This window comes from Somniosus microcephalus, chromosome 11, assembly GCF_052327205.1.
Source record: "Somniosus microcephalus isolate GS21.2 chromosome 11, FLI_Smic_1.0, whole genome shotgun sequence".
Taxonomy (NCBI): domain Eukaryota; kingdom Metazoa; phylum Chordata; class Chondrichthyes; order Squaliformes; family Somniosidae; genus Somniosus; species Somniosus microcephalus.
In genome coordinates this window covers 31,408,322-31,433,740 of record NC_140997.1, presented here as the reverse complement: position 1 = coordinate 31,433,740, position 25,419 = coordinate 31,408,322, and the positions used below count along the sequence as shown (strand labels likewise).

Genomic DNA, 25,419 nt, shown 5'->3' with positions numbered 1-25,419 from the left:
ACCAACTACGAGGTACTATTCCACTAGAATCTACAGGCCATGCCACTCCTTTGACAATGTTTCAGAAGAGGTCTGCTTAAAGGAGCAATGGTTCAGTAAGAAGACATAGAAGGGAATATCTCCTATTGCAAACTGATCTCCAAACATCATCTCAATCTCACAAACCAAAGAACAGGCATTCCTCTGAATACTGAATTTATGTCACAGTGGCATAAACTGTGATTATCCATTTTACAAAGAAATGAACATTTTTATTTCAGTCAAATGTTTGAGATAAAACAATTTTTTGGTAAGGTATTAACCAAAAATATTTTTTTTTTTAGAACTTTAAGATTCCAGCCCAATCACAATGTAATGGATCCATTCAGGTTGATGGTTGTAAAGCAGAGCTTCTAACCAATGTCCAATTAGAAGGCAACAGTGCTTACCTGGAGCTAAAGTCAGAGTGTGACCCAAAAGTCAACATAGAGGTCATATTTGAACACAGCTTGCCAGTGTTAAAAGGAATTCCAGCACATAACAAGCTCTTGTTTACAGCAGAAAAACACTCAAAATCTGAGTTTGAATTGGATTTGAAGTTGGGTACTTGTAATCTTCTAGCAAGTGGAAGTTTTCAACTGAAAAATAAAACAGAATTAAACTTTTTGGTAGATAATAAATGCAAAAAGCTGCAGGTATGCTTAATGATTTTATTTACCTGATTGTTTAAGTGTTAGAGGGATGTTTGTGGACTCCTCTATGCATTTCTAATGAGACTGTATTGCATCATTGTTAGCTGATTCTATTCTGTCAAGTGAGTGGCCAGTGCTGTAGCAATGAGATATCTTAAATTTCCATGGACCATTGTACCTGAGATTCTAGCCACTGATTGATAAAAGTACTGAAGTGATGTTGGCACATTTGAGTGCCAGCTCCCCACTCACAGCTTTTAACCTCACATTATCTGTCGAGATTTACAGTCTAAAGTTAGTACACTGCAGCTCTTTTGGATCTTAGTTGGATCTTTCTGTGGCCCCATGCCACTAGCAGGCCTTGAACAGAATGGACGGCAATGCGCCTGCAAATTTCTAATAATGTGCCTGCTGTGTGCGAGGCCCACCAGCGATATGAGGCCTCAAAGTTCCACACCTCATTTAGTTCAGACTGCTAGGGTTTAAAGTTTACATTTATAGCTATCCCAATTCACTTCAGTATTATAGTAGCAGCCCAATACACGCACAAAAATGGTCTCCCTGCAGTAAACCACAGATGCGCCTCGCTGTTTATTCCAATCTAATGCAAATCCCCAACTTCCCAGTGGAGCTAGCTCCACTTCCAAGAGGCAGGACCTTTCTGCTGCAACATTGAAATACATAGGCCTAGAAATTCACTATAGCCCCGTTTGGGGCGCCAGCCTCGCCAGGGCGCTAAAAGTAGCGCCCCGGAAGCAGTCGCGGCCGCCCGCCAGAAATTCAGTTGGCGCGCCCCAGAGGGAAGCGCGGTGCTACTGGAGGCGCCCCGCATCCCTCTTGGGGCGCTGCGACTGAATATCGCTGCGCAACGTGACGCTGCGGCACGTCGCGCTGCGGTACTGCAGGCCTTCCTCCCTTTCTTAAAGGGGAGGGGCCTTTTGCAGCATGATCTGGGGCCCAGCTGGGCCCCCGAGGATCGCGAGTGCCGGCAAAAGAGCCCGGCACCGAGGAGAAGTGCCGGGCTCTTGGAACGCAGTCGGCACTCCGCAGCGGGGGTGCTCAGGAGGCCGGGGACGGCAGCGCGGAGAGGTGCTGGCAGGTGGCCAGCAAAAAAAATGGCCGCCCCGCACCTCCTTTAATTAGCGCCTCTACTGCCGCAGGTAGGCTCCCCTGAACCGGTCGCACATAGCGTCCGGCGTTAAAGCAGGGGGCGCATCTAAATATTGCGATCGGGGCGTTAGCGGGGCGCTGCGCACACCGATGATGTCATCGGTAGCGGCGCAGCGCTAACGCTAGCGCCGCCATTAGCGTCCTGCTGAATTTAGCGGGAGGCGTGGCCAGTGGCTTCCGACCCACTTAGCGCCCTCTTAAGGCGCTAACAGGTGGCGCAGCCCACTGAATTTCTAGGCCATAGTGTATTCATAGCCTGAACTAGTTATTGCAAACCCAGCTACACATTCATTATGAATGTAAAGTTGTAAGACTTGAATTAAATATAATTTCTTCATGCATACACAGAAAACAGCTCTGATTGTATTTATTACTCACATTCATCTTCACTTCAAGTGTTGAGACCTAATCCTCTCCCTCCCCACAGCCTGAGGACAAGTCAGACAGTGTGTACTCGAACCCACCTGGATATCCAGGTTCAGGTTATTTGCATAGGCCTGATGACCCTCCAGAGACCGGCCTCCTCTCTTGGCAGGGGCCTGTACCCAGAAGTGGAGTTGGAAATCCAGCTGTTGCTGCAGGTGTGAAGAAGCACTAACAGCTGTTGGTTGCAGGGCCTTCTAGACACTGTTCAAAAACAGCAGGCAGAAGGCCACCAGCCCAAGGCTCCATTGCTGACCTTTACTTTCCTTTTGAGGCCTCTTTGTCTTTGTTGTATCCGGGCCAGGCAAACAGACACCCACCAATGTCTCAGGAGGAAAGTGAAGCAGGTGTTCCCGTTAGGCCCTCTCTTCCATTTCTATGGTTGCCCCCTGCTTCTGCTTCTGCACCCTCGGGATCCACAGGAGATTACTGGGCAATGTAAAAAAAAATCCCGCACCACAAATATTTGCGCTCTTTTCCTGTTTTGTTCTGCCTGGGAACTGAGCGTTCCCCAGACACGTAGGAGATAGCTATCAGGGCCACGATCCATTAGATTAATATACTCAAAATTAGCAATATGACTATACATCAACCCCGAAAATCTGTGGAGGCATAATCCCAGCTGGTGCACCAGGCTTGTGCCCGCTGCTGAACTCTGCCAGTGACCCCACCGAAGTTCATGGGATCTGAGGTGGGACCAGCAGGAGTGGGCATTCGACAACAATCTGGCTGCCCCTGCAGCTCCGATATAAAAAGGAGCTGCTTAAATTCATGTCCCTTTATTCTTGGGAGCCCAGGCACTGGTCCTGGCCTGGACCTCCAGGTGATCCTCGTATGCCCCTGGGTCGGCTGGTCTCACTGGGCATACCTGCATTGACTCAATGCTGGGTTCCAACTGAGGGCGATCACTGGCCTTGTAAGGAGTGGGCAGGCGGTCCGTCCCTTCCAAAGCTGATTAGAAACTTCCCTCCGCAGCCAAGACCTAATATATCAGGTTCCTGGCTGGGAAGGGAGTCATTCCGATGGATTCCTGCATACGTTTCGACAGGAATCCCATTGAAGTTATGCTGTAGTTTTTCAGGACCATCATTTTTACATATTGTTGCTACCTGCCTATAATGGTTGAGCACTGTCTGACCTGACTATTATCTGGAGGGCCCACCATAATATCAAACAGTAGAGCTAAACTTTGAAATCTTGCATTTCTGATTAATCACAGATCACTGTCATTGTTGGTCTGTTTTTATATGTATTTGGGGGTGAGATTTTTCTTGGGCGATAGTGAATTTCCAATGGTTAAGAAAATCGGGCTGAGTGTAAAACAGGCTACAGCTCGGTATCACCCATTTAGCGCCACCGCCAAAATGAATTTCACACCCAATGGCTGGCATTTTCTGCTAAAAAAAAAAGGGTGGGTTTGGGGCATGGGGGCAGTTAAATTGTTAAAAATGGGATTCCTGACCTGATCCCGCCTCCAACTTGCCCACTTCCGATTGTAACGGCGGCAGGATGGGGGCAGGTGACCAACCTGCACCCAGGGGGCAGTATGTCAATTTAAATATTGTAATGAGGCTGGAAACCTTGTTTTTCACCTCCATTTTGATTTTAACTACCTGTGAACGGGTTTCACACAATTGGTGAAACCCGGCAGTTAATCCGAGGCGGGGACTGCTGCGTCCAGGAGGTACGTAGCTTTATACCTAACTCCTGGATCCAGGGTCCCTACCTAACCCACCCCCCGCGATTGGAGACCCCACCATGAGGCCTCCACCACCCCCTCCCCCCCCCATGATGTAGCTGGTCCGGCCACAATCCTCTGGTGGCTGGCCCGATCCTCTCTCCGCTCCCCGGCCCCCCCCCCCCCGCCATCGATGCTCCAGCCAACGCCCCCCCCATCCCACGATCCCTGATCTTCCACTGCCAAATTCCGACCCCCCGCTATCCGCGACTGCCGATTCCCAACTTCCCCTCCCCCCGCAATCCCCGACTGCCGACCCCGCGATCCCTTCCCCGGACCGACCCCTCACATCTGCAGGCCTGCCTGCCCGCAGACAGCCAGCCTCTCAATCTGGCTGGCTGCGGGCAGGAATTCGAGACCTCACATGCAAATCAAGCCCTGCCTCCCGGGTTTCCCCCCAACCCACCTCCCTGGAGAAAATTCCAGCCTATGAGTTTCTGTAAGCTCACTTAAGCATGTGTCTGTTGTAAATAGTCTTTTGGGCTCAATAGGTTGTTCTGGTTTATATATATATATTCATAAGTAATTATTTAATTTACTCTGTTTCAGGATCTGGGAGCACCACTGAAAATTGATGGGTCAGGTTATATTGTGATGAATGGAGTTAGCTTTGAGTCAGAGATACAGATAAATGTTGATCAAACTAAACTAGACGGCCTGCTGACTCTGAAGGCTGGTACTGTAAGTACTGCGTGCAGCTTTAGCCTTGTCTGATGAACACCACATTTATTTAAACCACGGTGGAATGAGTAGAAAAAGAGGCAAAAGGGGAGAAAAACACATAATTGGTCAGCGGGACAGGATAATAGTTATTTAAATGGTATACATTATATTGTACTGCAACTAAAACACAATTATAAAATCCATTAATGAAAGTTGCAGTTAACAAAATTAAACAGCTCATTTGACACCTCATACCCACTGGACATATTAAGGGGTTTAATTCCTTGAACTTCTGCAGAATCAATATGGAATGCCTAACATCTGCAATTAGCAATAATAATGTTGACACTTTTTTTCCCTCCTTAGAATAAACATGCGATTGCTGCCTCGTTGTTCCACAACTTTAAAGGCGCCTCACGGCTTGGCATTCCAGGAAACACAGTTGTGGCTTTAACAGCTGAGAAACAGGCCGACACATACAAGCGGTCCTTCCGATTTATTGTTGATAGCAAGCAGGTAAAGTAAAAAAAAAAATGCGAAACACTTTCTGATTGTAATTGGAGAAGAATAACTAAAAGACTGCAGACAAATGAAACCAGATTTGCATATCTGAAAAGCCACACCCACCATTCCGAATCTCGTCTATTAATCACGTATAACTACACACTTTTTTATTTTGTGATAGTATCTCATAAAACATCAGTGAATTTATGTTAGTTGTAGCACAAGTGGTCAACTTAAAGAGCACATTTGATGTATTTTTTGAGTTTATCAGTGTTTTTCAAACTGTGCAATGATTCATACAGTTAGGTTATCATGACATCATCCCACATGTTTCTTTATCATCAATTTGGTGCAGCGGTTTGAAGTTTGAGACGGTTGATTACTCCACAATATGACAAGGAAGTCGGTCGAGAGACCATAAGCAATTAGTGAAAAGTAAATTTAGAACAGTCATCAAGAAAAACTACTTCACTCAAAGAGTGATAAATGTTTGAAATAATTTATGTAGGAAGGTAACAGAGACAGCAATATTGGGGTCATTCAAAATGTAATTAGATGTCATGATGGAAGGTGTCGTGCATTAGAAGGATGAGCTTAGTGAATGAGCCAAATGGTAATTTTTTTCCAGCCTCTTAGTCAATCTTCAAATGAGTCAAATGGTCCATCACTTGCCCCCCCACCCCCCAGCCGCCACACACGCACACCCTCAGCACCCTCCAATCAACCCAGGTCCAGTAGCCCCATCAAGTTATCAGAAAAATAAAACTTACGTTTATATGGCACCTTTACTATAGCAAAACGTTCCAAACACTTCACAGTTTGTGGTTGTGCAAAAGGAGAAGAAATTAGAGGAGGTCACTGAAGGAACAGTGGAAGCTGCAGGTTTTTAGCAGGTTCTTGAAGGTGGGTAGGAATGAAGCAAGGCAGAGGAGCTTAGTGAAAGAGTCCTCGAGTACAAGACGAGATGATTGAAGGCTCTACCACCAATGGTAGAGTGGAGGGAGTGGAGAACACACCGTAGACCAGAGGGGGAATATTAGAGATAAAAAGAGAAAATGCTGGAAATACTCAACAGGTCAGGCAGCATCTGTGGAGAGAGAAACAGGGTTAACGTTTCAGGTCGATGACCCTTCGTCAGAACTGGAAAAAGCTGGAGATGGAACAGGTTTTTAAGCAAGTGTAGGGACAGGGAAAGGGGGGAGGGGAGGAAAGAACAAAAGGGAAGGTCTGGGATAGGATGGAAGGCAGGAGAGATTAAGAGACAAAAGGGATGATGGTGCAAGGCAAAAGGAGATGGTCATGGGACAAGTTAAGAAACAAAAGATGAAGTGTAAATGGCAATGGCAGAATGATCGACAGCTGCCATGTGAGAGAGAGAAAAATTAGAGGGAACATTAGAGGGTGTGAGTAGGAGTGAAGAGCTGGAAAAGATTGCAGACAGGAGTAAGACTGTAGAGGAATTTATTGACAACACCGTGGATTTTGAAGTTGATAGGCCAGTGAAGGTCAGCGAAGACTAGGGCGATAGGTGAGTGGGACAGGTTAAGTAAAAAAAAAAGTGAGTACATATCCTTTGAGGATCAAATCCCTGTGTCTGCGGCTATGTGATTTGTTTCATAACATGTGGTATGATTGACATTTGTGGCATTGTTTCTGATACATTTGTTGGTAACAGGAAAGTGACATTAATGAATCACAAGAAAATGTTGCAGTGTAGCACACTTGTAGCACAAACTACCAAGCATAAATCACCACTCAAATTCTACAAAGAGCTGTAACATACTTGTGCCCTATGTGTTAATGTAATGTACAGTGTATATCACCAGGAAAAGCTTTGATGAATCCATTGTAACTGTGATTACATTTTAATTAGATAATTGAAGATTTGACTTTCGTTCACAAGGCACATCATATTTCATTGAACTACAAACTTACTCATAATATAGAGATACTCAAGACCCTACTCGTAGATGACCACATTGATATACAGGTAAGAAGCTGTTGCCATTCAAAGAAAGAAAGAAAGAAAAAAAGAATGCACTTATAAAGCACCTTTCACAACCACTGGACGTCCCAAAGCACTTTACAGCCAGTGAAGTACTTTTTGAAGTGTAGTCACTGTTGTAATGTAGGAAACGCAGCAGCCAATTTGCGCACAGCAAGCTCCCACAAACAGCAATGTGATCATGACCAGATAATCTGTTTTTTAGTGATGTTGATTGAGGGATAAATATTGACCAGGACACCAGATATAACTTCCCTGCTCTTCTTCGAAATACAGGAATCCCGCCCCAACCGCGGTTTTGCCATACGCGGATTTCACGTATACATGGTTTCCACTCTGCGACAATTTTTGTCAACCGTGGCAGTGAAATTCGCGTATCCGCAGTTTTAAATTTAGGAATAAGGTAAAAAACATGATTTTTATGCTATTTATATGCTTTTTATATTTTTTATTGTGTTTATACTGAATTTGCCAACCGTGGTTTTACTAACCACGGGGGTTTTCAGGGACGTATCCCCCGCGGTTGGGGATGGATTCCTGTAGTGCCAGGGGATCTTTTATGTCCACCAGAGAGAGCAGTCATGGCCTCGGTTTAATGTTTCATCTGAAAGACAGCACCTCCGACAGTGCAGCACTCCTTCAGTACTGCACTGGAGTGTCAGCCTAGATGTTTATGTTCGAGTCTCTGGAGTGGGACGTGAACCCACATCCTTCTGACTCAGAGACGAGGGTGCTACCAACTGAGCCACAGCTGATACCAATAAAACATATTCGTAAATTTTTAATCATTTAATTGTGGTTTAATTAAGGAAAGCCAGCATGGCTTTGTTAAAGGCAAATCCTGTTTAACTAACTTGATTGAGTCTTTTGATGAGGTAACAGAGAGGGTTGATGAGGTCAATGTGGTTGACGTGGTGTATATGGACTTCCAAATGGCGTTTGGTAAAGTGCCACTGTGGTAAACCACTTTTATCGTTCACTATCGTTACACTATGGTTATCACTGTTTACACTGTTGTATCACTACACGAGGTCGCCTCTTGTCACGCTGTTATACCTGGGCTGACCACTGCGGACTCCGCCCATGGCTCCACCTACTTGCCCAGGTATAAAGGTGGTCGACTGGCTGGTATTCCTCCTTGTTGGATCCGATCACCCACGAGGGTGGGCTCTGTTATTTAGCCAATAAAAACCTATAGTTACTGTCTTAACTCGTCGCTTTTCATTGGATGAATTGATAGGTATATCAGCCATATAATAGGCTTGCCTGCAAAGTTGAAGCCCATGGAATAAAAGGGACAGTGGCAGCATGGATACAAAATTGGCTAAGTGACAGGAAACAAAGAGTAGTGGTGAACGGTTGTTTTCCGGACTGGAGGAAGGTATACAGTGGTGTTCCCCAGGGATCAGTACTGGGAACACTGCTTTTCTTGATATATATTAATGACTTGGACTTGAGTGCACTGGGCACAATTTCAAAATTTGCAGATGACACAAAACTTTGAAGTATAGTGAACAGTGAGGAGGATAGTAATAGACTTCAAGAGGACATAGACAGGCTGGTGAAATGGGTGGACACATGGCAGATAAAATTTAACGCAGAAAAGTGCAAAGTGATACATTTTGGTAGGGAGAACAAGGAGAGGTAATATAAACTAAAGGATACAATTCTAAAGGGGGTGCATGACCAGAGAGACCTGGCAGTATCTGTGCACAAATCGTTGAAGGTGGCAGGGCAGGTTGAGAAAGTGGTCAAAAAAGCATACGGGATACTGGGCTTCATAAATAGAGGCATAGAGTACAAAAGCAAGGAAGTTACGATGAACCTTTATAAAACACTGGTTCGGCCTCAACTGGAGTATTGTGTCCAATTCTGAGCACCGCACTTTAGGAAGGATGTGAAGGCCTTAGAGAGGGTGCTGAAACGATTTAGAAGAATGGTTCCAGGGATGAGGGACTTCAGTTACGTGGATAGACTGGAGAAGCTGGGGTTGTTCTCCTTAGACCAGAGAAGGCTGAGAGGAGATTTGATAGAGGTTTTCAAAATCATGATGGGTCTAGACAGAGTAGATAGAGAGAAACCGTTCCCATTGGCGGAAGGGTCGAGAACCAGAGGACACAGATTCAAGGTGATTGGCAAAAGAACCAAAGGCAACATGAGGAAAAACTTTTGTACGCTGCGAGTGGTTAGGATCTGGAATGCACTGCCTGAAAGGGTGGTGGAGGCAGATTCAATTCGTGGCTTTCAAAAGGGAATTGGATAAGTACCTGAAGGAAAATTTTTTGCAGTGGTATGGGGAAAAGGCAGGGGAGTGGGACTAGCTGAAATGCTCTTGCAGAGAGCTGGCACGGGGCGAATGGTCTCCTTCTGTGTTGTAATCATTCTATGATTCTAATTGTTTCAAAAGTACACCAAAAGATTTTCATTTATGTTGAAATGTGTTTCTTATTAATATGTCTCTGTAGAATTTTGACAAATTGTTGTAGTTTTGCAGGATCTTAATCTTTTACACAACGAACTGTTAACACCAAGGGGAAGCAGGAAGAAAATTGGATGGATTTGCACATTGTTTTCTCACCTCCGAGACGTGGCTTAGAGCCTAGTCTTGGCTGATGGAAGGAACAATTAGAAAGATTCTTCTTTTGCCATTTTTAAAAGCTATGAGTGATTTAAATTTGGGCAGTTTCAGCCTAGTTTCTAGTGGGACCGACTTGGAATACTTAAAATGAAACCCTAATTTCAACCCCCTGCACCAGTCAAGAATGGGCATGTGGGAGGGGGTTAAAATATCCATAGCACAACACTCACTGAAGCCACGCTGCATATGTGCCCTGTGGTATTTTAAATGGTGCCTTTCGGGTAGCGTGTGTGGAGCTCAACCCCAGGCAGGTCAGGGCCTCATTGAGATTCAAAAGACGGGGTCAGTTGATGTCATTCAGATGTGGCTAATGGCAGCTTAAAGCTTAATCATGGCTTTCTGTCATGTTCTAATTGTTAGCACGTTTACTGCTAATGTAAGTTTTGATTGTGAACTAATTTAAAAGAAAAGAAAACTTCAACTAAAACTGAATTCGAGGGGAAAAAGTTTCAGACACAAACATCTGCGTATGTGGTCATTGAAATAAAAAAACGTTTTAAACTAAATGCCTATATGTCCTGATGGAACACTAGTGACAATATCTGGACCATAACTCATTAAGCATTTCCTTACATGGTGCATGTTTTTAATATGAAAGCATATTTCAGTAAGGTATGTAATATTTCAAGCTGTTATATGAAGCCATATTTAATTCTCTCATGCCATTTTTAGTTTACCATTAAATTCTTACCAGCACTATTTTGAATAGGTTAAGGACAATGTTAAAATAGCACGGACAGAAATATAATGCAATTGCATTAACTAGCATGCTAAATTACAGCCTAATATGTCTTAGTGAATGCTTTGGCCAATCGGTGGGTTTACTATTAGGCTGTCTATCAGACTACCCTGGTACTGAAAGAATTAAAAACCCTTAACAATATTTAATAGTGTAGAGGGGAGGGATTGCTCTAACTGCTTTGTGTGGTAACTGTAAATACTTTCAAAGAGAAGAAGCTTACGATATTGCTTCACATAGAGCAATTCTGCCCCTCCCAGAAGTCCATATGAAAACTACTTCAGCATGAATTGCAATTACTAAGGACTTGCAACACATCCGGGGGTAGAAATTTTGTTCAAATCCGCCTGATTTCAGGCAGATCTCGGGCATATGAGGACAGAAAATCCACTGGGGAGCAGTTCTGTGGCTTCCAATGGTTACTGCTCATTTGTGATTTTCCACTGAAGGTGAATACAGCCACTATATCGGCGGACAGATTCACAATTGAGTAGTAATGATGGGATGAAATCATATAACATATTTCCCATCATTGCCACCATAGCAGCACTAGATGCAAGGGACGCCAGTGGGTTAGCGGAGCAGGCTCAAAGGGCCGAATGACCTACTCCTGCTCCCATTTCTTATGTTCTTAATGGCATCCAGTATTGCTATGGCAGGCGGAAGGGTGCTTTAACTTTAAATTCCTCCTAAGGGGCTGCAGTTGATCTTGGGACCAGCAACAGTTTTCCTTCCCCTTAGGCAAATTCCCAGCAGAGGCAGGAATCTCACTGAACCCACCAAAATAACTATATTTAAGCTGGGTTTTGCACTGGAACAAACAAGCAGAGAGAAGTCCCGCTCTTCTGCAGATACAGTGGGATTCTGCCAAAGCAGAAAATCCCAACTCTGCTCTCAGCTGCTGGGATGAGGTGTGTTGGGATCAGCACCAGCGGTTCCATCTGAAGCCTTTTCTATGTTCAAATGAAAACATTCCTTCAAATCTAAGTAATTCCGAACAATAATGGGTAATATACACTCTCTAAGGTGCGGCCATGGCTCAGTGGGTAGCACTCTCGTCTCTGAGTCAGAAGGTTGTGGGTTCAAGTCCCACTCCAGAGACTTGAGCACATAATCTAGGCTGACACTTCAGTGCAGTGCTGTCCGAGGTTCCATCTTTTGAATGAGACGTTAAACCGAAGCCCCATCTGCCCTACCAGGTGGATGTAAAAGATCCCACGGCACTATTCGAAGAAGAGCAGGGGAGTTCTCCCTGGCCAATATTTATCCCTATAGCAGTGGTGCAGAGGGTCTTCCGATACAGCAGAGACTTAGGTGTCTGACCCCGCCAGAATGGAGTCAAGTAATTAGCATATAGTTGGTAGCCGCCTGTGCCAGTATCAGTGCAGTTTGGTGCCTACTATTTGGGGAACTAGGAACATGTGGCGGTGTCAGCTGCTTAGCTGCAGACCTGCCAGGCCTGGCTGAAGAGGCCTGAGGGACTTGCATAAAGGCTGCTTTCCTTACAGCAGCCAATTGCTTTGTGACCAGCTGCAGTAAAGAAACTGGCCTTCACCAATCCTGTGGCCCCTATTTGAAACACTGATGGTACTGTACCCCTGCAGGTGTACAGTACGTCGGGGGCACTGCAGGCGGGACTGGTGGGAATTCTGGCAGGGGATGTCAACCCGCTAGGCCCAGCTCCATTCCTGATGTCAGGCTGCAAGGATCAGGTGCAAGATCCCCCCGCCCCACCACCCAGTGCATCTGAAATGGGGTGGAGACCTGTTATAACTGGGTCCTGCCCCAATTTCTGCCTTCACTTGCTCCAGTAATGCCCCCCAATTCGCCCCTACTGCCAAGGAAATTTGGTCCACCAAAGCTGAAAAAATTTTCTTCCCAACCAGCCAGGAATCATTTGGAAGCTATTTTCCAGCACTGCATCCAATTCGCCCAGTAAAAAATAGTCTGGGATTTGAACTCGGCACCTTCTGATTGGTGAGTGTTCGACCAATTGCTGTGCTGGACAACAACTTCATCCTTTTTTCAGTATCCAAGTTGTGGGAGGGAGGGAAAATTTGAGGATGTCAATCAGTGCCACAGTTGTGTAGCTCTTAAGTTACGGCTTAAAAAACAGCAAAAGTAGAGGACGGTAAGCAGGACACCTGCCCACCCTCTGGGTCGAGAATAGTATTTGTCACTAAACAGAGAAAAATATGGATGCAAAGAGGGAAATAAATAAATATTCTTTCACTTCAGGTAAATGCTAACATCCAAGGTCTGACTCCTAATCTCGAGGGATCTGTTCAAATCATTGTGGATGGGGAGAAGTCCATTGCATATGCATTCAACACTTATTTAAATGATGAGCATTTTAAGTTAATCATCAGAAACAATCACAACAGTGAAAACTTAGCGACCGCTGGTTATCCAAAGGAGATTGTGCTTGTGTTAACTGCACAAAGAGCTGGTAAGGTTTTAAATTTGTACCAAATTATTAGCATTGCCCTAATTGTAAAAAAAATTTGTTTTGATTAAAATGTAAAACTCATTGGAAAGCTTCTTAGTAGCTGTACCAGTTTAGTATAGGGTTGGAATCTCATTGAAAAGAGCAGTTTTCAGTCGATGTCACCAAGCCCAATGGTTTCATCAGCTGAATTTTAAAAACAATGGCTACAATCGTTGACTGTTGACGTTTTAGTTGAGGAATTGTGAGATCATTATGTTTTGGACAATGTTCACTAGATCTTTCAGTTCTCTTTATTAATGTCACTGTAATCCAGCCATACTTGCCACTGATATCACACCCTACTCCGTTTCCAACATGGGGGGTAGATGGTGGTGCAGTGAGACTGTTAGACACAGGCCTCTCAGTTCTGGGCATGTGTTCAAATCCAGTCCAGGTCAATTGGATAAAGTGTCCTCTGTTTATCTGCTGTAAAATTATTTTATGTAATTTAAGTAGCTTTAATCCAGTTCCTATCAAATATGGGCCCACAGCACAGAATGACTCCTAATTAAACACTAATGGCGATTCTCATTCAGAGAGGCCACTGAATGGCTGATATGGGAATGTTGCATTGATGCAGTAGCATGTGCTCTTCTGAGTTTGGGGTTATGATGCACTGTTGAGACAGAGTCAAAGAAGATGAAGCTGTGCTTAATACTGACATTGGAGGAACAATTGTAACCCTGCTCGCCCAACAGAAATCAAGTGGACAGGCGGTTAAAATTGCCCGGGGTCTTACTGCTGAGGTCCCGCTCCCTTCCCGCAGGATCTGATTTTAACCTGCTCTTCTGTGCAAGCAGGAAAAACACCTGCTGGAAACTGGTGGGGTCCTTCTTTAAATATACAGATTAGGCTCAATTGATGGCATCGGGGGCCCGACTGCTGTTTTAACTAGAGGTCTGCACAGGGTAACGGTTCTGGATTTCCTGCAAGGCCAACCTAGCAGGAAGAGGAGTTGGGGCCAGGAGAGGTCTAAAAAGGTAAGTTTGTTTTGACTTTTTCTGAATTTCCTTGTGGGGCCTGGCTATGAGGCCAGGAGGATCAGGAGTGGTCTTCTGGGCCCTACAAGGAAGGTTTAGGCCTCCCCTGCCTCCGGGCTGCACCACCTCCCCCCCCCCCCCCCACTTCCTTCAATTGCAAAGCCCTTCCGAACCCCCTCCCTGCTACCTACCCAAGTGCCAGGGACTGTTCCTTCGGTCCCCGGCGACCGCTTCGTGCCACCCACTATTGCGGCCCCACCAGCGGCCAGCTGCTGTGGTCGCCTGCCAGTTTCGGACTGACTGGGCCTATGCAGATTATGCCCGGCAGGTAGAACTTCCCAGGCCGAGGTTTGCTGCCCGACTCGGCCCCGCCCATACAACTGCCACCCCAAGTTAAAATCAGGGTTTGGGTGCTTGAAATAACAAGGCCTAGAAATTGGGTTGGGGCGCCAAAGTGGCGCAAAAGTCGGCGGAGCGCAGGATTTAGCGCAGCGATCGGAGTGATACCGATCGTCAGATATTCAGTTTCAGTGCCGCTCGAGGGACACGGGGCGAGGCTCGAGGCGCTCCGCGTCCCTCTTAGGGCGCTGAAACTGATTATCGCAGCGCACCGTGCCGCAGCGCCACATGCTGTGGCACGGCACGCTGCGGTACTGCAGGCCTTCCTCCCACTGTTAAGGGGGAGGTGCCTGCAACAGCGCGAGCCCCGATCGCGAGTGCCGGCAAATGAGCCCGGCACCAAGGGGAAGTGCTGGGCTCTCGGGAAACAGCCGGCAATGCGGCGGGGGGGGGGGGTGGTTAGGAGGCCGGGGACGGAGGTGCTGGCAGGCGGCCGCCGAAAAAGCGGCCGCCTCGCACCTCCACCTTAACTTGTGCCGCTGCCAGCACAGTAAGGCCCCGTGAACCGGGCGCGGGTAGCGAGCGGCGCAACTGCGGCATTCGCTACCAAATATCGCGAACGGGGCACGAATGGGGCGCTGCGCACACCGATTACGTCATCGGTGGCGGCGCAGCGCAAATGCCTAACGCCACCATTAGCGCCCCTACTGAATATCGCCGCAGACGCAGCCAGTGGCGCTACAGCCACTGACTGCCTCTTTAGGCACTAACAGGTGGCGCTACTCACCCAATTTCTCCCCCCAAGTGTTCTGTTCTCCAGCACTAACATCCCTCATAGAATTAGCACAACATTTCCAAAATCTAATTGATAAGATTTCCATACTGATTTGGAAATAATGCAAACAAACATGACTGCCATTAACACCAGACCGAGGCACAATCTGCTCAAAGCACCATAACCCCTCTACGTAACACTCAGTGTTACTATAAGCCCAGGAATGACCATTGCTGATACTGGTGGACAAACATTTAGATACATTTGGAGGACATTCCTCTCTGCTATTATAACACCGGTGTCAACCCATTTATTTTGCACAGGTTAACACCTCCGCTAAAATAACAGAATTTCATACGAACGTGTTAAGCATTCATTCATTCATGGTTACTGCCAATAACAATTTCAAGGCTATAGTGTGTGAGCTCCTCAGTTTTGCCAGTTCATATTGCTTTGTGCTACACTTTTGATTCTCAGGAACCAAAATGAGTTCAATTTTTGACATTCAGTATGATGCCAAGAAGATGAAGATAAGTTTGGGTGCCTCCAGACAGTTTGCATTGGGCACGGTTATTGAATTGAGTGCTGGAGTTCAGCATACAATCCCCTTCATCAAACAGCTTGGAGTGCCCTTCAGTATCAAGGTAATTGATGTGAAATGTTTCACTGTAAATGTTTACTTGTTAGTAATCATTTCTAGAGAATTACTTAAAATTTAGTTTGTAATAGGATTTTAAAATTATGGTATCAAAGAGGCACTGTCTCTGAGGGGGGAATTTTCCAGGGAGCCAGTGGGCGGGATCGGTGGCAGGTCGGGTGGGAAAGCGTTTTTTTCTTTACAGCGGGTCAGGACCCCGCTGTCAACCCACCGCCACGCGCCTTTACCAAATGTTGGGTCTGTCAGCGCTGAGCAGACCAGACACGCAGCAGTGGGGGAGGCAATTCAGGTCATTATGACCTTGTTAACAGAGGATTAACAACAATTTTGAGCTCACCTTTAGAATTTACCAGCTCGCCAATGGAGTCCACACTGCTCGGGGATCATGTCTGTTAAGCTGGGCGGGAGTTGAATGGCCATGGAATCATCTCATTACTTGACAGCTTGAAATGTGCTATAAAAGCTCCCATCTCACAGCTGTTTATTTTCCAAGCTCAGAAGCTGTTGCTTCCTGCATTTGGAAGACAGGTTGAGCTTTATGCAGGTTGCAAGTGTTTGGAGCAACTCTTTATCCAATGTCAATGTCACCTCATTGGAACAACATCTCTCACCATTGGCAGATTGCTTCTGTCATCTCAACCTCACCTGCCATCTATTCCATCAGCATGGGTATGGTTTATACTCTCTCACCTTGGTCCTCAGAATCTGACCACGATCAGCTGCAACACCAGCATCACCAGGCACACCAGCAGCACCAACAACCACACCAACCTTCTTCGCAATCATCTGATGCTGCACAGGACACAGGGCATCAGCACCCAACCACATTGCTGCCCGGGAGGCCAGCGATGACCTCACCGTGGCCACATTTACTTCACTTGACGTTGCACACTCTGGCTGCCACATGATGCACCAGGTTGGCACCACCCCACACCAACACCATAAAGCATTCCTACAATGCCCAAGCCATTCCTTTCACACTCATCAGCATTGCGGGGGTGCCGTTATGTCTTACCATTCATTGCAACTCACTAAGCCATTTCCAAAGGTGCACACAAATCTGTCTAAGAACGCAAAGTGTTGAAAATAAAGATTTTAATGTTTGACAGCACATTAACAGAAACTTCACATGAACATTGGCTAAAACACACAAGTGCCTACCCTTGTGTGTTGTTAGTTGGTATGATTGGACTAGGATGAGGGTGAGTGTGAGGGGTGGCTAGTGAGATGGGGATGTGATAATGTAGATAGAGAGGGATGGGTGGAGGTGCAAGATAAGTTGACGTGAGTAAGGATGTGCAGGAGTAGGGTAGGGAAGGCAGAGTGATGGGGATGTGATGAGTGGCACAGCAAGATGAGGTTCAGTGTGGCTTGGCAGTAACGTTTCATGATCTATTGAGATCATTAAAAGGTTTGCACCACTGCAGCCTGGTCCTCCTGACGACATTCCTGCTTGTACCCTCCTGTGCAATGTGCAGCCAGCCTGCGTTGGACTCTTGGGGAGGTCTCTTCCGCCCATTGGAAGCGAAGAGGACCTCCCTGTGTGCTGTGGCTCCCTCCATATAGTCATGGGAGAGCCTGGGTGCAGCCGTGCACCCCTGTGCAGTGCTTGTCAGTGTTTGCAGCACCTCAATGCTGTAGAACACTGACAGCACAAATTGCGCATGGTCCCTTTAAGGAAACCGGCTGATGACACGTCGTGAATGATATCACCAGACCCGCTTCCTTCAATTGGCCGGGAAACTCGCTGGGTGGGCTTAACAAGCCCAATCAGGGGAAAGTCATGTCGGAGGCCGGGCTGGAGCCAGCAGGGAGGCCGGGCTGGAGCCAGCAGTGAGGCCGCGACCTGCCACCGACCTCGCCCGCCATGGACCGGCCGAAGTAGGGAAAATCGCAGCCTGAAAATCTGCCGGGTGCGATCTCAGTGGTTATGTCGGGATCGTGCCTGCTGATGCCCTACAGCACAGATCAGTGGGAGGGCACATCATTTGCATGGGGCAGGTGGGCGCAAGCACCACTTTGGACATCCGCCTGCCTATACCTACTGGAAACTCCAGTGCCTGTCTGTCCATGAGGGGGTGGGGGGATTTCCCAGGGGCCACACCCCCGACCCCAGACATGGTCCTGTCAGCCCCCTGAGGAAGGAGGTCGAGCTGAACAATTACTTTTTAATTACCTTTTTCAAGCCTCCTTGATGACAGAAGTTACAAGGCAATGAGGAGACTCCTGGAAACAGCACAGTATCCTTGACATTGCACATGGTGTTCTGCTGGTTAGCTATGGCAGGAGACCAGCAGAACCCCTGTGGAATCTCAGGGATTCTGCCTGATACAAGGTGTAACAAATGATGTTCTGGGTTATGCTTCAACACACTAGCAAATTAATATGTTTTGTATTTTACAGTTTTTTAGAAACAAAATAGTGGCTTCTAACAAAGCCATGACAAGGAATGGAGAGGCAGGAGATAGCTGCTAATAGCAGTTAGAGAGCAGACGTGGCACTCTGCATAGTGCTCTAGGGTGGGCAATGGCTATCATTTATATATGTTCAGTTTTGTTCTGTAAAGTGACATGTATAATTGTCCAGTTGTAGAAATGACACTTGGTAAAATAGTTTGGTTTCCTGTGTCTGGATGGGCTGAACCCTGCCACTGACAAAGTGGATGTTACCCAACAAATATTTTAGTAACAGCATAACTTTCCACACCAAATATTGTACTTATATTGCTGTGCCATCACTTACTCAGGCTGAATGCAATGGTATGATCAAAGACACTGACGTGGATGCATCATTGAGGCTGAACTATGAGCCAATTGCCAATCTGATACTGCATGTGGAGGGGAGGAACCAACAACACAAGTAAGAGGAACAATGTCAGCAGTAATCTAACGGAGACCAATGAATCATAGATAAACAAATACAACTTTTGTGCTGTAATTATTCCATGTTACTTAGGATTAAAAACCTCTGTTTTACAAATGTCCAATGACACAACACATGCCTTCTTTTAACTCCAAAGGTCATTCAGCACACTAAGGTTACTCAGATTCTGAGCTTTTGCTGTAATCACTGAATATAGAATACAGTTAGAACCATTTCTGGTATTGTTAAAAGGGGCTGGAGAATACGACTGAGGATGAAATAATTTTCTATTTGACATTTTATTTATTTGTTCTGGAGATGGGGGTGACACTGGCAAAGCCCTATTTATTGCTCATCCCTAATTACCCTGAAGATATTAAGAAGCAACCATGTAGTGTGGGACTAGAGTCACACCAGACCAGGTGGGAGTGACAGGTTCCCTTCCCTGTAGGACATTAGTGAACCAATTGGGTTTTTCAACAACCCAGCAGCTTTCATGGTCATACAAGATTCTGAGGGGGATTGACAGGGTAGATGCTGAGAGGTTGTTTCCCCTGCCTGGAGAGTCTAGAACTAGGGGTCATAGTCTCAGGATAAGGGGTCGGCCATTTAGGACTGAGATGAGGAGAAATTTCTTCACTCAGAGGGTGATGAATCTTTGGAATTCTCTACCCCAAAGGGTTCTGGATGCGGAATCGTTGAGTCTATTCAAGGCTGAGATCGATAGATTTTTGGACTCCAGGGATATGGGATCAGGCGGGAAAGTGAAGTTGAGGTCGAAGATCAGCCATGATCTTATTGAATGGCGGAGCAGGCTCGAGGGACCGTGTGGCCTACTCCTGCTCCTAATTCTTATGTTCTTATCTCATTTTCTGGTGCTTGCCCACAAATGATCAGATTTATTAAATTCAGTTTCATAGCTTGCCACGGCGGGATAGTGAACTCATGACCTCTGGATTACTATTCAATACCATAACCACGATGCTACCACACCCTGATTTTCCGCTAGTATAATTGCATTGAGATTGTTACGAGATTTTTCTTCAATACAGTTCAACATAGTTTTTACTGTTTCCTTCGCTGTTCCTAGTATTGTTTAATTTTTACAATGTTCTTAGTTTGGCTAACTTACAGTTTGGTTGTTTCCTTCCCTTTATAGTAAAGAGCTGCAGCTGATAGTATTGCAGAATATCCCTGCCCTCAGTTATCTCCCTGGGACAGTGGAAATAGTGCCAAAGGTAAATAGCTATTGTTTTGAAATTTCTGAAGTAAAACTGTATAAAGCTCTTTAGCAGACAAATGTCAGCTTGTATTGAAAGCAGAGGGGAAGAATTTTCAGTTTGGACGCAGGCAGATAACGGGCGGTTGGGGATCGGACGCCCGTTCTATTCTTTGGCTGAACTTCCTTTACATTGACTTCAGGCGAATGGAAAATCAGGTGGGCGCATGTCGGGTGGCCATTCTCCACCCAGACTGAAAATGACCTCCACCCCACCAACATATGCAACGTTTCATGCTGAGGAGTCTGAGTTTTTTTTTGTTATTTATAAATTGCCTTGATCAAATTTACCAACATAAATCAAAGTGCTTTTTTTGGGCTGGAGCAAGCCACAAACCAGACAGCACCGATCTATATTTATAGCAGCTGATAATAAGGGCTGGATTTTCTCAGCCCCGAGGAGGCGGGTATGGAGGCGGGACTGCCGGTAAAGTTGCAGAATGTGGGGGCGGCTGGCAAACCTGCCTCCGTGCACTTTTGCCAGGAGGCGGGAAGCTGTCCTGACCCGGTAGTTAACAGGCAGAAAATAGGATTAGTCCCATTTTACCTTTCCAAGTGCAGGCTTCCCAACCTCGGGGAACACCGCCAGAGTGGAGGAGCCGAGTAGGAGGCCTGCGGGGGTCGGAGGGGTCTAAAAGTGAGATGTAGAGGTGAGTGATGGGTGTAAGTATGGAGTGGTAAGTATGTAAGGTGAGTGTTAACTGTTATAAAATGTTCACTTACCTTTGTTTCTGCCTACAGCCTTCAGCCGCTGTGGATCCAGAGTCCCGACATCTTCATTGTAGATTTCACAGACTGGCTGTTAGATCCTCCGAACCAACAGCCAGGTGATTTCTGCAAAGTTGAAAGGTTTGATGAGTCCTGAACACAAGGGCTCATCAAACTACACAGAATGTCAGTGTTTGACAGCTTCACAGAGCTGTCAAACACGGACATTTCTTCTTTCAAGAAATCTTGACAGATGGCACGTCAGACGTTGACGTGCTCTGTCAGTGACTTCCCCCTAATTGGCCTGCTGAGCCCGCTGGGCGGACTTAACAAGGTCAGTCAGGGGAAAATCCCGCTGGTTGGCCAGAAGCTGATGGAGGCGGGACTGAAACCCGGCAAGCAGCAGTCCCGCCTCCAAAAGCTTCAAAATCCAGCCCTAAGTCTTTGATTGCAACAGAAAGTATTGGACTATACCCAAAATGGAATACATTTTTCAATTTATTTTGCACAAGGGCAGTGCTATTTTCCCCAATCGGGCTATGTCCATACACTGATAATCACAAGCACCCAACAGTTTCTTGCACATTTCTGTTAGAATCTTTGTCTACCTCCCCTGCAATGTATGAGTTATCTTTTATTTCCTGGCGCAGTTCTACTCCCATTCTTTCTAATTTCCCTTGAGGGGTTTTATGGCATTGAGAATGGGACTCCATCCAGTTCACTATGCAACGCTAGCACACCATGAACTTCCTTCCATGTGCACACAGTATTGCCAATGTAAGAGGAGACTTAACTGTCCTGGGACACTGTCATCATCACAAGTCCAGGAAGGGATATTTGACAGAAGATCAAGGCGAGCACAAATATATAACTACGCTTTCTGTATATTGCCAAGAATTTCTGGCAGGATACTGTAAACTTATACTGATAATTACCTTCTCTATTCAGTCAGCAAAAGCACAAATGCAGCTTATTAAAAGCACTAACAACAATCTGTAACTCAATTTTAAGGAAACTCCAAACACAACTTTATGTGCCTGAGCTTTGTATTGAGAGTTTTTGGTGTGTGTGTATCCATCTGCTATATACATTGCATTAAAATAGCCTCTGTGCGCTTTATTACGTACATTTGAACATTCAATTTTAATTATAAAACAATACAAATAAAATAAACATAACCTAATTGAATTCTTTCATATTTATAACGCTAATTCTGACAATCTTTTCTTTGTAGGTTGATTACTCTGCAAATATGGTCAAAGGAACACTGAACGTCATACTGGATAAGAGTAAACTGAATGCTTTCACCATTTTAACTATTGGTGATTCTGGTTATAGTGAGGTCTTGGAGATGACTCACACATTCCCACAGGTTTGTTCCATCATTTCATTTAACATCATATGCTTGCATTCTTGTAACAATGCAGTATTACACCTGATATTTAGTTAGCATGTTATTGATTTTATTTCTGTGATTAACGGTTGTATCTTTTATCCCATTTCTTTTATTTTTACTAAGAGCATACCAGTCCCTTTGCCTGATTATCCAATCTACCTTTTCGATCCATCAAAGCTCCACACCAGGGGATAGATTTTGACTTTGGGCGATAGTGTAAAATGGGGGGACAGCGAGTCAGCAGCCCATTTTTCGCCTCTCCCGATTTTTATTTCCGTTGAAGTCAGTCGGGGGAGTTGTAAAATGGGCTGCCGCCTCGCTATCACCCGTTTTACACTATTGCACAAAGTCGAGTTCTACCCTCAGGAGGGCTAACTCATAAATTTAGCCCCATAGGTTACATGGTGCTACCTTAGAGATGACACCTCTGCATAATCCCCATATTCCATCACCTCTGCATAATCCCCATATTCCATCAGAGAGTGGCTTCAATGATGCTCATGCGGCCTCAGAAAGCAAGCAATTAGGGTGTTACTGTAACCAGGGCGGGGGGGGGGGGGGGTGCGGGGGGCTGGGGGGAGGAAGAGAAGAGAGCCATACAGGATACTCCCTAGAAGGTTTACAAAATAACAATAATGACTGCATGATGTACAGTATTGCCATGGACAGTTGACTCACAATTGGCTTAAATGAGAAGCAGTTGCAAAGCCTGAATCACCAGAGGGAAGATGGTGCATAACAAGCATCAGCAGCACACCGACCACCACAGCCGGTGAGACAGGTGCATGAGGGTGCACTTATACACAGCCACTATGTATGGAATCATTTCTCTGTGTCGGTACAGCTTTTTTTTGCATGAACTTAGTATTACAACTGTAACTTTCCATCATGTGTATATATGTCCTGTGCTACGACTTCATAGTAGCATTCAGGCCTCTGCTGGTGCTGCCATTAAGTCATGCAATTTGCTCCCTTCTTAACTTAGTGTTCACCATCTGGGTGACGTACTCCAAAGCCTGCCTCCTTCTTTGCAGGTCAAACTTTTCGTCAGCCACCAAACAATTTGTTTGCAGTGCTTCATTTCAACACTTACAAGAGCTTTTACTGCATGGTCACGGAACCAGAATTTTCTTTGGCCCCAATTTTAATGCTGGACCAGGTCATAGAGTCATAGGGGGAGAAATTCAGTGGGCTGCGCCACCCGTTAGCGCCTTAAGAGGACGCTAAGTGGGTCGCAAGCCACTGGCCACGCCTCCCGCTAAATTCAGCGGGACGCTAGTGGTGGCGCTAGCCGTTAGCGCTGCGCCGCTACCGATGACATCATCGGTGTGCGCAGCACCCCGCTGACGCCCTGGCCGCGATATTTGGAAGCGCCCCCTGATTTACCGCCGGACGCTATGTGCGACCGGTTCAGGGGGGCCTACCTGTGGCGGTGGAGGCGCAAAATAAAGGAGAGGTGCGGGGCGGCCATTTTTGTTGCTGTCCGCCTGCCAGCACCTCTCTGCGCTGCCGTCCCCAGCCTCATGAACCCGCCCCCCCCCCACCCCCCGCAGAGTGCCGGCTGCGTTCCAAGATCCCGGCACTTCTCCTCGGTGCCGGGCTCTTTTGCCGGCACTCGCGATCCTTGGGGACCCAGCTGGGCCCCAGATCGCGCAGAACAAGGCCCCTCCCCTTTAAGTAGGGGAGGAAGGCCTGCAGTACCGCAGCGCGACGTGCCGCAGCGCTACGATATTCAGTCGCAGCGCCCCAAGAGGGATGCGGGGCGCCTCCAGTAGTGCCGCACTTCCCTTTAGGGCGCTACCACTGAATTTCCGGCGGGCGGCCGCGAATGCTGCCGGGACACTACTTTTAGCGCCCTGGCGAGGCTGGCGCCCCAAACGGGGCTATAGTCAATTTCTAGGCCATAGAGTTATACAGCACAGAAAGAGGCCCTTCGGCCCATCGTGTGCTTGCCGGCCATCAAGCCCTGTCTATTCTAATCCCATTTTCCAGCACTTGGTCCGTAGCCTTGTATGCTATGGTGTTTCAAGTGCTCATCTAAATGCTTCTTGAATGTTGTGAGGGTTCCTGCCTCTACCACCCTTTCAGGCAGTGAGTTCCAGATTCCAACCACCCTCTGGGTGAAAAAGTTTTTTCTCAAATCCCCTCTAAACCTCCTGCCCCTTACCTTGAAACTATGCCCCCTGGTTATTGACCCCTCTACTAAGGGGAAAAGTTCCTTTCTATCTACGCCCTCATAATTTTGTACACCTCAATCATAGAAACATAGAAGATAGGAGCAGGAGTAGGCCATTCGGCCCTTCGAGCCTGCTCCGCCATTCAACGAGATCATGGCTGATCATCCAAACCCTAGCACCCGGTCCCTACACCGACAGCCATCCCACACAAGCCCTATCCCCGTAACCCCATAACCCCACGTATTTAATCCCCCCTAACACTAAGGGCCAATTTTTATCATGGCCAATGAACCTAACCCGCACATCTTTGGACTGTGGGAGGAAACCCACGCAAACACGGGGAGAATGTGCAAACTCCACACAGACAGTCACCCGAGGCCGGATTTGAACCCGGGTCCCTGGCGCTGTGAGGCAACAGTGCTAACCACTACGCCACCATGCTCCCCCCTCAGCCTTCTCTGCTCTAAGGAAAACAACCCCAGCCTGTCCAGTCTCTCTTCATAGCTGAAGTGCTCCAGCCCAGGTAATATCCTGGTGAATCTCCTCTGCACCCTCTCCAATGCAATCACATCCTTCCTATAGTGTGGCGACCAGAACTGCACACAGTATTCCAGCTGTGGCCTAACTAGCGTTTTGTACAGCTCCATCATAACCTCCCTGCTTTTATATTCTATGCCTCGGCTAATGAAGGCAAGTATCCCATATGCCTTTTTAACCACCTTATCTACTTATCCTGCTGCCTTCAGGGATCTATGTACATGCACACTATGTAGCGTTGTGCGTTAGAAGCTCACCCACTGCTCCAGAAATGAAGCCTGAGGTCTCGTTTAAAACCCACCAGATGACCTCCACCCATTCTGGCTGGGAGACTGCCCGGTTTTGGCGGGTGGGGGGCAGGGAGTGGAGATCAGCTGTCAGTTCATGCAATTGAGAAGGCAAGTCCACACGTGAGGCCGATGCTTTACTGCTCCTCATGGCTCCAAACGAAAGTATTTTTTTTTTATGTACTTTTTCCGGCCTGGGGGGAAACTCACTGTGGCTTCCCACTCAGGCCGCCAGGTTAAGATTGTAGTCGGGTCCTGATGGCGTTATCAGGACCTGACGTGCATGTGTAAAAAAGGACCCTGCCAGCTTTGGTTGGGTGTCCTTGCTGCCTGCTCCATTGAGTAGGTTAAAATCGGGAAGTGTCCTAAGTAACCGGGGCAA

The 25,419-nt window shown here is 46.6% G+C and overlaps 1 protein-coding gene across 1 annotated transcript in view; it reads left to right on the top strand.

Moving 5' to 3' along the window:
* apoltp (apolipoprotein lipid transfer particle homolog) overlaps positions 1-25,419 on the top strand; it is a 433,926-nt gene that overhangs the window by 319,550 nt on the left and 88,957 nt on the right. The window contains exons 45-53 of the mRNA XM_086000433.1: positions 324-674; positions 4,552-4,683; positions 5,032-5,181; positions 7,043-7,159; positions 12,790-13,000; positions 15,611-15,777; positions 18,538-18,650; positions 19,813-19,891; positions 21,875-22,012. Coding sequence (XP_085856559.1) covers positions 324-674; positions 4,552-4,683; positions 5,032-5,181; positions 7,043-7,159; positions 12,790-13,000; positions 15,611-15,777; positions 18,538-18,650; positions 19,813-19,891; positions 21,875-22,012 — 1,458 coding nt within the window. The remainder of the gene's footprint in view (positions 1-323; positions 675-4,551; positions 4,684-5,031; positions 5,182-7,042; positions 7,160-12,789; positions 13,001-15,610; positions 15,778-18,537; positions 18,651-19,812; positions 19,892-21,874; positions 22,013-25,419) is intronic.